Source organism: Erythrolamprus reginae, chromosome 1 (genome assembly GCF_031021105.1).
Source record: "Erythrolamprus reginae isolate rEryReg1 chromosome 1, rEryReg1.hap1, whole genome shotgun sequence".
Lineage (NCBI taxonomy): Eukaryota > Metazoa > Chordata > Lepidosauria > Squamata > Dipsadidae > Erythrolamprus > Erythrolamprus reginae.
Window position 1 is genome coordinate 138,534,684 of NC_091950.1, and position 13,563 is coordinate 138,548,246.

A 13,563-nucleotide genomic window follows, 5' to 3' on the forward strand; every position below is an offset into this window, starting at 1 on the left:
CTACCCCCACCCTCCTTGCCTTTTGTAAATTTCTAAAAACCCACCTATGTCGCCAGGCCTGGGGAAACTGACATTCCCCCAGCTGTTCTATTTTATATATGGTTTGTTTGGATTGTATGACTGTTTTTTATAAGGGTTTTTAAAATTGTTTTTAATATTGGATTTGTATCTCATGTATTACTTGTTGTGAGCTGCTCCGAGTCTTCGGAGAGAAGCGGCATACAAGTCTAATTATTATTATTAATAATAATAATAATAATAATAATAATAATAATAATAATAATAATGTCATTAGATACACAGCTGGCATAGTGGACTGGACTCAAGCAGAGCTGGACAACCTGGACAGGAAAACCAGAAAATTAATGACGATCCATCATGCACTACACTCCCGCAGTGACGTTGACAGGCTGTATTTACCAAGGAAAATAGGCAGCAGAGGACTTTTGCAAGTGAAGCAGACAGTAGAAGAAGAGAAGCATGCATTAGCTGACTATGTGAAGGGGAACAAAGAGCCAGTGTTGATGGAGGTCAACAATAGGAAGCTTCTCAAAGTGAAGCAAACTAAGGACCACTACAGAAAAAATGTACCTCAATGTCGTATGGACAGTTGGTGGAACAAAGCATTGCATGGACAGTTCTTGGAGAAGATTGAAGGCAAAGTGTATAAAGAAAAGACCTGGTCATGGCTTACAAGTGGAACACTCAAAAAGGAGACAGAAGGACTAAAAGTGGCGGCACAAGAATAGGCCATTAGAACAAATGCTGTCAAAGCCAAAATTGAAAAATCAACAGACGATCCAAGGTGCAGACTCTGTAAAGAAACAGATGAAACAATTGATCACATACCCAGCTGCTGCAAAAAGATCGCACAGACTGACTACAAGCATAGACATGATGCTGTGGCACAGATGATCCACTGGAACTTGTGCCGGAACTACCATTTGCCAGTGGCAAACAACTGGTGGGATCATAAGCCCGAAAAAGTGGTCGAAAATGAGCAAGCAAAACTACTGTGGGACTTCCGACTTCAGACTGACCGAATTCTGAAGCATAACACACCAGACATTGTGATCGTGGAGAAAAAGAAAGTATCGCAATCCCAGGAGACAGCAGAATTGAGGAGAAGCAGCTAGAGAAATTAGTGAAATACGAAGATCTAAAAATCGAGCTGCAATGACTCTGGCATAAGCCAGTGAAAATGGTCCCAGTGGTACTTGGCACGCTGGGCGCATTACCAAAGGATCTCAGAGGACATTTGAAAACCATTGGAATTGACAAAATCTCCATCTGTCAATTGCAAAAGGCCGCTTTACTGGGATCGGCAAACATAATTCGCCGCTACATCACGCAGTCCTAGGTGCTTGGGAAGTGCCCGACTGGTGATGAAATACGAAATCCAGCATAGTGATCTCGTTTGCTGTGTTGTACTGACATAATAATAATAATAATAATAATAATAATAATAATAATAATAATAATAATAATAATATCCCAATCTCCTTATCAAAGTTATCTTCTTGTGTCTCCAATTGTTGATTTGTGTGTTTTATTTTCTTTGGTCTTTCTTTCTTTGTCAGCTTATTTGTCAATCCTATTTTTTGCTCAAGTCTTTGATTCAGTTGTTGATGTAGCCAATCCATCTGTTCTTTCTGCTCCTTTTGCTTAGCCTTTATCTGGTCCTATTCTGTTATGTTATTTGCCGATTTACCTGATCCATATTTTTCCCTGATCATGTTCCACTGTTAGCTTAAATGGTCCATTTCATCCAATCTTTCTGTTGTTTCCACCAGTTCATTGGTCTTTGCAAATGTTTTCCATTTTCTGATCCATACCATGGACTAAATTCATATTATTTTGGAACAACAAAGTCATCTCATTAAGAAATCTTTTCATTTCCACAGCTTTTCCTCCAACTCCAGTAATAATAGTGATAAAAGTAGAATAATCAATCATGCCTCAATCAAATTCAGAGTCCAAAACCCTAGAACAGTAATGGCAAACCCTTTTAGGCCCACATGCCCACCCCCAATGCAATGCCCTCCCCCTACTCACGTGCACAACTACCCCCTGCTCCCCCTGCACATGCGCACAGGCCTCACTGCAGCCTCCGTACTTCCGGTAGGCCTGTTGGGCTGTTTTTCATCCTCCCCAGGGTTCACGAAACTTTCTGAGCCCTGGGGATGATGAAAAATAGGCCAACCTGAAATTTGTTTCTGAACTTCCGGTTGGCCCATTGGGCTGGGTTTTTTTTGCCATCCCAAGGCTTTCCTGAACCTTGGGGAGAACAAAAATGGCTGAAAAGGACTCCAAAAACCAGACAGCCAGAGCGTGCATGTGTGCCCTCAGATATGGCTCTGTGTGCCATAGGTTTGCCATCAGTGTCCTAGAAGCATGTTTATTAAATGGAGCTCTCCCCTCAAATTTCCATGTTGCCTTATTTCCAGCAGATGTTTGTTTCATTCAATCTCCACTTCTTTCAAAACCAGGTCAATTGCTTAAATGGGCCAATTCCAACATTTACTCGATACTCTGATATAGTGCAAGATATTTTCCAAGTCTTTAAGTCTACTATGTGGTTTTATCCTTTTATTCTAGCTTTCCGGCATCTCTTTTATAAAATGTCTTTCTCTTACCTGTGATAAGCATAACACAATTAAACAGCTAGAAATCACAGCCACCAAAATATCAAAGTTCCAGGAGTCTAGGAGTCACTTTTCCTTTTGCCAGTAGATGGCGCTCTCAACTTACTTCTCTAAAAATATTTTATTCTGCAGCTTAAACGGTTATACTGTACTTTTAGGGTCTCTTCTCTAGGATTGTTTTAATCCTTGGAGTAATTTGTAAAGAAAAAAGAATCATCTCACCCCGTAACACGGTTTCTGTTCACTGTTCTCTTTGCTCCTGCCCTGTCTTAGGTATATTAGGCAACTTTCCTTGTTCTTCCTGTATGCTGCTTTTCCTCTGAACTATTAACCCCTCCTCTCTTTTGAAGGAAAAATTCCTTTTATTCAGGTGATTCCAATGGATGAGAATGTTTGTAGCTCAAGGTGGAATTGTGGGTTACTTGGTGCTCCCTGAGGTGGGCAGTTTTCTTGTAGACATTTCATTACCCAATTAGGTAACATCATCAGTGCTAGAAAGTAGTGGGGTTTGTTCTATTTACAGTATGTATACTAATAGCTTACCCTAGCTCTAGTTTTAGGTTTTGCATTGTTGTAAGTCACCCAGAGTTCTGTATTACAAGGTTGCCTTTTATAAATGAATACATAAACACTTGAAAGCTGATCTCACTGGATTTATCTGGGCTTTCTTTTAAATAAACCTGAATAGATTAAGATAGTATTGTCCACTTATCACAAGGAATAACAACTTCCTTTAGCTCATTCAAGTGTATTTTAGTAAATTGGTTCTAATGGAGCCAACACAGATTGTTTGTGTGGCACAATTCAAGCAGTGTCTGTCATGTACAAGTTTAGGGTTGATTTATTTTTGATGATGAGATGTGTGGTTGATGCTTCTTTTATGTTTAGAAAGGATGGTTAATGGCTATATGCATCTTGTTTCCTTCTACAGCATTGCCACTGATTGTAATGCCAGTTTTTCAAGTTTACTCATTTTACTTTATAGTCCAACGCAAACTCTGGAGGGTGAGTACACACACAATCCGTCTCAAATATTAAAATAGTGAGATTCCCACCCCTCCATGGTAAGTTTCTAGATTTAGAAATGTATTTCCTTAAGAGAGCATGAAAGGGCTAGAACAGTGTTTCCCAAACCTTTTCAGTCCACTGCCCCCTTGGTGCTACAAACTCATCTTCATTACCACCTGCCCCCACCCCTTCATTTTATTTATTTATTTATTTATTTATTTATTTATTTATTTATTTTGTCCAATACACAGTAATGCACAATGAAGGTAATAGAGGACACCTTTGAGGAAAGTATATTAGAGAAAGAAGAGAAGAGAGAATATAGGAATAAAATATATCAATGAGAGAATAGAAGAAAAGATATAGTACAGCTAGGCTGCGAGACCTTCGACACGCACAGAGCAGAGTTTAAGGTAAGAGTGTGGCTGGGTGATATAGCCAGTAACGACACAGACCTAGTATGCTAAACAAGTATTATTTACATATATAAATATTTGCAAGCACAAAGCAGAAATAAACAACAAACCACACATAGCAGTACGAAGCAGAATATACTCTCCCACAAGTAAAGGCAAAGAATGAATGAGCTCTCCAGCATCATCATCGGGAGAGAGTGCTGGTGCCCTCTTGTGGCGAATCAAAGTCCTTAAAGGTATATTGCATCTATAAAGGTACAAACTACAATTGGTAGTTTACATACATGGCAACCCCAAATACTGGTGAGTACCATGTATTAACAGGATTAGAATATGTATGGGATATAGGAGAGACAATAGGACCGGGGTCAGAAAGCACTCTAGTGCACATGCACATCCCTTACTGATCACTTAGGAATCTGGAGAGGTCAACCGTGGACAGACTAAGGGTAAAATGTTGGGGGTTAGGGGATGATACTATGGTGTCCGGTAATGAGTTCCATGCTTCAACAATTCTATTACTAAAGTTGTATTTTTTACAGTCAAGTTTGGATCAATTAATATTGAGCTTGAATCTGTTATGTGCTCTTGTGTTGTTGTGGTTGAAGCTGAAGTAGTCATTGACAGGCAGGACATTGCATCATATGATCTTGTGGGCAATACTTAGATCATGTTTAAGGCATCATAGTTCTAAGCTTTCTAGACCCAGGATTGTAAGTCTAGTTTCATAGGGTACTCTGTTTTGGGTAGAGGAGTGCAGGGCTCTTCTAGTGAAGTATCTTTGGACATTTTCGAGGGTGTTAATGTCTGAGATGCAGTATGGGTTCCAAACAGATGAGCTGTATTCTAGGATGGATCTGACGAAAGTTTTGTAAGATCTGGTAAGTGGTGTGAGATTGCCAGAACAGAAGCTATGTAGGATTAGATTAACAACTCTTGAAGCCTTCTTGGCAATGTTGTTGCAGTGGGCTTTGGCACTTAGGTCTTTTGTTATTAATACTCTGAGGTCCTTAACCGAGTGCGGGTTATTTGTGATAATTTGATTATTCAGTTTGTATTTGGAGTTCAGATTCTTTTTCCCAATGTGTAGGACAGAGCATTTGCTAGTTGAGATTTGGAGTTGCCATGTGTTAGACCACTCAGAAACAGAGTCTAGATCTTTTTGGAGAGTAGTTGTGTTATTGGTGGTGTTGAAGAGTTTTACATAATCTGCGAAGAGAACACAGTTGCTTATGATGAGCTCGCAAAGGTCATTGATATAGAGAATGAAAAGCGTTGGTCCCAGTACACTACCTTGGGGGACACCGCTTTTATCAGGGGCAGGGATAGATATGGTGCTTCCTATTTTAACCACTTGTTGTCTGTTTGACAGGAATGCTGTAATCCAGCTGTGGAGAGATCCTGAGATGCCATAGGATTTGAGTTTTAGGAGTAGTTTGTTGTGGACCACTAAATCAAAGGCTTTGGAGAAGTCAATATAAATTGCATCTATAGATTTTCCTTGATCAAGATGAGTAGTCCATATGTTTTTGCAGTGGAGAAGCTGTAGATTGCAGGATAGTTTTTTTCTGAATCCAAATTGTTTGTTAGAGAGCAGATTATTAGTTTCAAGGTGGAGGGTAAGTGATTGATTTATAATTGATTCCATGACTTTGCATGGGACGCAGCATTGTGATATCGGTCTGTAGTTATTGACAAGAGAGGGGTCTCCTTCTTTGAAAGTGGGGATGACCATTGCTTTTGACCATAGCTTAGGAAGTGTGCTGGTTCTGAAGCATGTTTTTGGAAATTATGCTTAGTGGTTCAGCTATAGCAGAAGAGAGCTTTTTTAGGAAGTATGCACATAGACCGTTTGGTCCAACTGATAGAGAAGGTTTAAGGTCATGTAATGCTTTTTCAACTTGGTCTTCAGTAAAGGGTTAGGTCATTGAGAGAGTTTTAGGTGCGATTGATGAAATTGGGGGATGAGCCGTTACTATTAACAAAGAGAAGAGCCAAAGAATGAGTTGAGGAGGTTATCTTTGGATGAATCATCGTGGTATTTGTTGTTGGGTCCTTTGAGAGGTGGGATAGATGTAGAGTTCTTAAGTTTGTTGTTGACAAAGTTGTAGAAGGCTTGATTAGATTTGGTGTGTAGGAGGTTTTCCTGTTGTTTGCTGTGGTAGTTGAGACATTCTGCTTTTACTTGGCTGCATATGCTTTTATAATGGCCTGTTGGCTCAGATCCTAACAACATCCAGGCACTGGCACATCACTTCCATTGCTTCGCCGAGTGGACATCGGGTGGAGATGTACAACTGGGTGTCATCAGCATACTGATGGTACCTCACCCCATGTCCTTGGATGATCTCACCCAATGATTTCATGTAGATACTAAACAGCAGGGGGGAGAGGACCGACCCCTGAGGCCCCCACAAGGGAGAGACCTAGAGGTCGACCTCTGACCCCCCACTAACACCGACTGCGACCGATCGGAGAGGTAGGAGGAAAACCACTGAAGAACAGTGCCTCCCAACCCCTCCAGCCGGCATAGAAGGATACCATGGTTGATGGTATCGAAAGCCGCTGAGAGGTCAAGAAGCACCAGAATAGAGGATAAACCCTACCCCGGGCCCACAAGAGATCATCCATCAGCATGACCAAAACAATTTCTGTGCTGTAGCAAGGCCTGAATCCTGACTGCTGAGGGCCTAGATAATTGGCTTCTTCCAAGGACCGCTGGAGCTGGAGTGACACCATGGGGCTACCTTTGAAAAGTGTTCGTAAACTTCAGATCTTATTAAGTACGACTGGGTCCAGGGAAGGCTTCTTGAGGAGGGGGTGCACAAATGCCTCCTTGTAGGGAGCCAGAAAGAACCCCCCCCCCCTCAGAGAAGCATTGACAATCTCCTGGACCCAGCTCCATGTCACCTCCCTGCTGGCCAAAACCAGCCAAGGGGGACACGGGTGCTGCAAACAGGTGGTGGAACTCACAGTTCCAATGGCCGTGTCCACTTCATCAGGTGTCACCAGGTCAAACTCCTCCCATACACCTCAACTGACTCGTTGTCAGCCAACACTGCAATCCAATCTGGGTCAAGTCTCATCCGGATCTGAGCGATTTTATCAGCAAAAAATTATTGAAATCCTTGGCACTACCCTGCAAGGGCTCCCCAACCCCCCTCTGATTTAGAAGGGAGCGGGTCACCCTAAAAATGGCAGCTGGGTGGGATTCCGCTGATGCAATCAAGGCAGCATGATAATCTGTTTAAGTAGCCAGAATAGGAAATAGTTCTGTCAAAATGGGCCTCAAATTGAGCTTCCAGAAGATATACATCTGGTCCTCAATAAGATTCCATGTAGGGTTTGTACTTGGAGTAAGGAAAGATGCTATTCTAATGCTAATTCCTTTTTTTTCTCTTTTACAGGAGATGGCATGGACTCTGGCATATTTTGTCCGATTCTTTATTGCCTTCAACCCCATATTGGGATTCAAGGGTGTTTTGGGATTCTTCGTTCTTGTGATGTACTGTTTATCATATGTACTATTTTCACTATTCCTTCACAGACCCTGACTCTTCTCTAGATTATCCTTTTCCAAACTTGTCCACTTCAACTCTACCACTGGCAGTAATGGCTTTGTTGGCTGAGGAATTCTGGGAGTTGAGTTGAGCATCCAGGCTATGGAAGGCTGTTCTGAACTTATCTCCCAAAATCCCCTTCATTTTTAGGACACCCAAACTCATTGAGGACTGATGCACATGCACTCACCACTTATTGACTGCAGCATACATCATTTCACAATCTGCATATGTGATTCAACCACCACATACATGCAAAGCATGAAAGAGATTCTTTATTTTGACTGAATCTGAGATGAAGTGCCACTTTGATGTAACTCCATGAATTACAGCAGTTCTCAGGTGTAACTGCCATATAGAATTGCCTGCATCTAAGGGCAGTCATTTTCCACAGATTTGAACATAGGGAGACAATAGGGATCAGCCAACTTTCTCCCAATAAACAGCAGAGATTTTCAAAGGATACTAAGTTTGCAAACAGTACTTTCTAATCATTTTCAGAAATTGCTGATTAACTAATTCTAAACTATTATAAGTTTGAAAATGCCAGATAAATTAGCCTTTCATCCTAAATAGAAGAAAGTTTTAATTGTAAGCTCAACAATTTAAAGAATCTAAAACAAGCAGCTAAAAGTTAAAATGATTTTGATCTTAGAAAGTTACAGATGGACTAAAGGTCTAGATAAAATTGGAATATTATAACTTTTACAATAATATTATGGAATTAATTATAAAGTAAGTACAAACTATTTCTTATGGGAAATAGATCCTGTTTTTGTTTTACAGAACATAGCATAGATAAATAATTTCATGATTTCAAAAGCTCAACACAAGAGGGACTTAAGATTTTAAGTAGAGAAAAGATATAAAGGCCTGCAAGATAGTACAAAATGTTATGACAATAAAAATACTGAAGGAGAACTGAATTAGAAACTAGTAGCAATAATATCAATAATATCAGCAAGGATTGTATTTTAACGAAGAGACTATATTCAAAGGAAGCTATTGAAGAAATGCCATTTTCAAAACAAATTTGGCAAGCTGGAGGCAATATTGAAAATAGATTTATAACTGACAGGTTAAGAGAATAATTTAGAAAAGGAAGTTGCACTGGATCTTCAAAAAAACCACCCCAAACCTGGCCAAGGTTTTAAATTTGAAAAATGAAATACAAATGAGCTGGATTTTTTTTTCCAGCTGGAATTTAAAATGTTGTTTGTTAAAACCTTGAATAATTTTGTGTTATAAGACAAAAATAAATAACATTTTATTGTAATATTAGAATGAGCTAAAGCAGGAGTCCCCATCCAGGCCTTGAGCTGTTTGGAACTGGGCTGTGGAAGTGGTAGGCATGGAATGAAGAGATACATGTTTGTAATTTTACAAAGGGTAAAGAGTTATTAAATTTACTTATACTTTGTGATGAAGGTTGGAAGTGACCTCTTTATGTATTTCTTTTCTCTTTATCACATTCTTACTTTTCTTGCACTTTCTATTCTTTCTAGTCTCTTTTATTTCTTTGAATTGAATTTATACAGTCATTTAAAAACGATAAAGGGTATTGTGAACGGCTGGAGGGAGTTGTAAGAACAACCTCACCAATTTGCCTTCTTTTAAGAGTGTCATATGTCATCATTTTCCATTAGGTAGCTATGTGGGATATAGCCAAGCCACTCTATAGTTTCCACTTGGGATCAGTTTCCATGGTATCTGGTCAACCTTCCAAATTTGTTGCCTAACTCAGAAAGATTGGTGGTTCTGATCTTTGGTTTGAATCTGAGTCATTGTCACTGGGGGAGTGTTAGAAATGTATTGGTTTCCATAGAAAAACATCATTAGGTCTCGTAAATGACTTGCATTCTAAGCCTAACAAACAAACCAATAAATTTGTCCCACTATTCTATTTAGTGACTTATTTGTGTAGATATAGTTTCGCTTTGCCTCATTTGCCTGACTTTGCCTCATTTCTGTCTCTCAGTGTTCTTGAGAGTATTATATTTACATGGATATCGCAGATGAATCATATTCCTATGCACATTGATCATGATAAAAACCTGGATTGGTTTTCTACACAGGTAACAGAACTCAACGATAAAATTGATATATGTAAATGATTAAACTTTAGCTTGTCTGTGTAATTTTATTAAATGACAATAATTCATAGACCCATAATAATCCAATTACCCCAGGATCAACTATAATTTCCATATGTGAAAACTGAATTGCCTTTTGAAAGTTATTTTTTATTATTTCTTTTACAGTGCTTTTCTTATCATAGAAAAGTTTGAAGTGTGTTTAGAAATATCATGACTTTTCTTACAGATTATGATTGCCCTCACTTTTGTTTGGACTTTATAAAAATGGAAATGAGATGAGTGGAACCAATATCTTTTGGCCTCATTTTAAGATAATAGTACCAACAGAAGGAGAAACCAGACAGTGCAGGAATCAATTCTCTTTCCATTCCCAGCATCATGTTTTTATCCAGATCAGGACATTCCTTTAAAGAAAAGGAGGCCTTTGAGTTCAGATCATACTAGACAACTTGGTTCAGTCTGGAATGAGTAAGGGGAAGATTTGAAAGTAACTGTCTAAAAGAAAATAAAAAACAAATATATTAGAATTACATTTTAATTCTCTGTATTTTCAAAACTATACTGGTGATGATCAGATTTGATACCAAATCAATATTTGGTACTCTATAGTACTCTTCTATTAGGGTAATATATTTTAATTTGCTTAATCCATATCCAAAATCCTTATTTAAAATCCATATCCAAAATTTGTCTAGAAATACTAATTATATACCAATGAATACATACAAGCCAGCATGAATATAAATATAAATCATCAAGAAATATTTAAATATGGACATTTGCTTGTTCTTCCTTTATTCAGAGTATGTCTAGAATAAAACCTGTCTCTCTCTCTTCTCCCAGCTTCAGGCAACATGCAATGTGAATCAATCTTTTTTCAATGACTGGGTAACAGGGCATCTGAATTTTCAAATTGAGCACCAGTGAGTACCGATTTGAGGCAATAAGACAGATTTTAAGCTATCAGTGAGAAGCTGCTTCATAGTTTGAATAAGACAAAAAGATGGTAAAGGATCACAACTTTTTTGCCTTTCTTTCTGCCTATAGTCTCTTCCCAACGATGCCTCGGCACAACTTTTGGAAGGTGGCTCCTTTGGTGAAATCCATGTGTGCCAAACATGGTATTGATTATCATTCAAAACATCTCTTCTCTGCCTTTGCTGACATTGTGCAGTAAGTATCAGACTGTAAAGACTATCAGGTCAGAAGAGGAGTTGGGGATGTAGGAAACATTCAATATATAAAGGTTAGCCAAACAGCAAATCAAATGAAGGATCTGCATAGCTTGCTCTCAAGAGTAGAAGAAACATGCAATGATGTAAACATACTTATATACATGTAAATATGTCAACTGAACATTGTCCATTGGGTAGAGGCACTAAAAGAGATTGAGTGTGCAAAGTATGAAAGTGTTAATGGGGATAAAGATTTTGGATGTAGATCCTTTACGAAAACCAAGCATGCCTAGTATCAGAAAGAGATAAATGCATTAAGCATGTGTTCTATCATATGCATTTTTCATAAAATTAATAAGTATGAAATAATCAATTATCAGTTAACACCAAAGAGCCTTTCACAGGTGACAGCACCCAGCTGTACTTGAGTGATCATAAAAAAGCTAAGCAGCATCTAAATTGGTAATACAGTGGTACCTCATGATATGAACCCCTCATCTTATGAACAACCCGAGATACGAACCAGGGGTTCAGAAAAAATTTGCCTCTTCTTGCGAATGTTTTTCTTCTTATGAACCCCGCCTCCGCCACTGCCAAGAAGCCCCGCCGCCCGGCTGTCACCTTTTAAAACAGCCGGGGGGCTTCCCAGTGTCTTACTAAACCCAAACGCTGTTGTGATTCAGCCTGAGGCTCCTCAGAGACCGACTGGAGCTCTGCCGGATCCATGCCCAGAGGAGGAGGACAGTGACCAGGAGGGGGAGGACCAGGCAGACGAGGGAGAGGAACGTCAGGAAGAGGAGGAGGGAGAGCAGCCTGAGACCCCCGGGGGGCCTCTCCCCAGCTAGTAGCCTGGATTCATTGGATGAAGACGCACAGGCTATAATAGACATGAGGCAGAGACGTGCAGCTCAAAGAAGGGGCCAATTAGAAAGGTATTTCCATCCCTGAATTGGCAACAGCTGGGTTTGGGTATGGTTCTCCTCAGCAGGGTTGAAAAGGCAGGCCCGCCCTTACAGTCTTGTGGAGAGTTATCAATTGGGAGTCCTGTGACCTTGCTTCGATTCTTGGCATCTCTGATCTTGGCTTGTGGCCTAGAAGGCTGAAAGATTTGGGGGAGGCGTGGGTTTTATTATCTCCAGTGTTGTTTTTGCCAGCAAGAATTCTGTTTTATTGCCTGGCCTTCGTGAAACCTCTGTGAAGCTTCATCGTGTTCCTGTCTGTAAGAACAGTTTTTGTTACCTGTGTTTGCTTTCCAGTATATAAACTGCCTTTGCTTTTTACCAGTGTGTCTGGATACTCTTTTTGGGGGGACCCAGACAGAACAAACACCAAACCCGAACTTCCGGGTTCGGCGTTGGGAGGCCTCCGAGAAACCCCCTGGCTGTTTTAAAAGGTGACAGCCGGGCGGCGGGGCTTCCCAGCAGCCTCCCGAAGCCGGAAGTTTGGCAAAAGTTCAGGGTTCGGGAAGCTGCTGGGAAGCCCCGCAGCCCAGCTGTCACTTTTTAAAACAGCCGGGAGGCTTCCCAGCAGCCTCCTTAACCCAAACGCCAAATGCCAAACCCTCCACGCACTTCGCCCTGAATGCCTCCTGGCTCAAGCTGGCGGCGGCAGACCGCCTTTGGGTTTTTGGCTGGGGGGGGAGGGAGTTAGGAAGGTCCTCCTGCACCCCCCTGAGCCAAAAACCCAAAGGCGGTCTGCTGCCGCCCGCTTGAGCCAGGAGGCATTCAGGGCGTGGAGGAATGGGAAGCTCAAACGCCGGCGACTTCAGCTTCCCATTCCTCTATGCACTTCACCCTGAATGCCTCCTGGTTCAAGCAGGCGGCAGCAGACCGCCTTTGGGTTTTCGGCTGGGGGGGAGGGAGTTAGGAAGGTCCTCCTGCACCCCCCCCGAGCCGAAAACCCAAAGGGGGTCTGCTGCCACCCGCTTGAACCAGGAGGCATTCAGGGCGTGGAGGAATGGGAATCTCAAACACCGGCGACTTCAGCTTCCCATTCCTCTATGCACTTCGCCCTGAATGTCTCCTGCTCAAGCGGGCAGCAGCAGACCCCCTTTGGGTTTTCGGCTGGGGGGGCAGGAGGACCTTCCTAATCCCCTCCCCCCGAGCCGAAAACCCAAAGGGGGTCTGCTGCTGCCCGCTTGAGCCAGGAGGCATTCAGAGCGAAGTGCGTGGAGGGTTTGGCGTTTGGGTTCAGGAGGCTGCTGGGAAGCCTCCCGGCTGTTTTAAAAAGTGACAGCCGGACTGCGGGGCTTCCCAGCATGCCTCATGGCTCAAGTGGGCAGCAGCAGACCCCCTTTGGGTTTTCGGCTCGGACGGAACCGGAGGACCTTCCTAACTCCCTCCCCCCGAGCCGAAAACCCAAAGGGGGTCTGCTGCTGCCCGCTTGAGCCATAAGGCATGCTGGGAAGCCCCGAAGCCTGGCTGCCACTTTTAAAAACAGCCGGGAGGCTTTCCAGCAGCCTCCTGAACCCAAATGCCAAACCCTCCACGCACTTCGCCCTGAATGCCTCCTGGCTCAAGCGGGCAGCAGCAGACCCCCTTTGGGTTTTCGGCTCGGGGGGAGGGAATTAGGAAGGTCCTCCTGCCCCCCCCAGCTGAAAACCCAAAGGGGGTCTGCTGCTGCCCACTTGAGCCAGGAGGCATTCAGGGCGTGGAGGAATGGGA

The 13,563-nt window shown here is 41.8% G+C and overlaps 2 protein-coding genes across 2 annotated transcripts in view; both read left to right on the forward strand.

Moving 5' to 3' along the window:
* LOC139175661 (veficolin-1-like) overlaps positions 1 to 13,563 on the forward strand; it is a 940,898-nt gene that overhangs the window by 568,196 nt on the left and 359,139 nt on the right. The gene's annotated exons all lie outside the window — the stretch shown is intronic.
* The window catches only part of LOC139175524 (acyl-CoA (8-3)-desaturase-like), a 42,992-nt gene that overhangs the window by 28,222 nt on the left and 1,207 nt on the right, over positions 1 to 13,563 (forward strand). Inside the window, exons 9-13 of the mRNA XM_070766672.1 lie at positions 3,601 to 3,650; positions 7,477 to 7,574; positions 9,608 to 9,704; positions 10,569 to 10,648; positions 10,773 to 10,898. Of these exons, the coding sequence (XP_070622773.1) occupies positions 3,601 to 3,650; positions 7,477 to 7,574; positions 9,608 to 9,704; positions 10,569 to 10,648; positions 10,773 to 10,898 (451 nt within the window). The remainder of the gene's footprint in view (positions 1 to 3,600; positions 3,651 to 7,476; positions 7,575 to 9,607; positions 9,705 to 10,568; positions 10,649 to 10,772; positions 10,899 to 13,563) is intronic.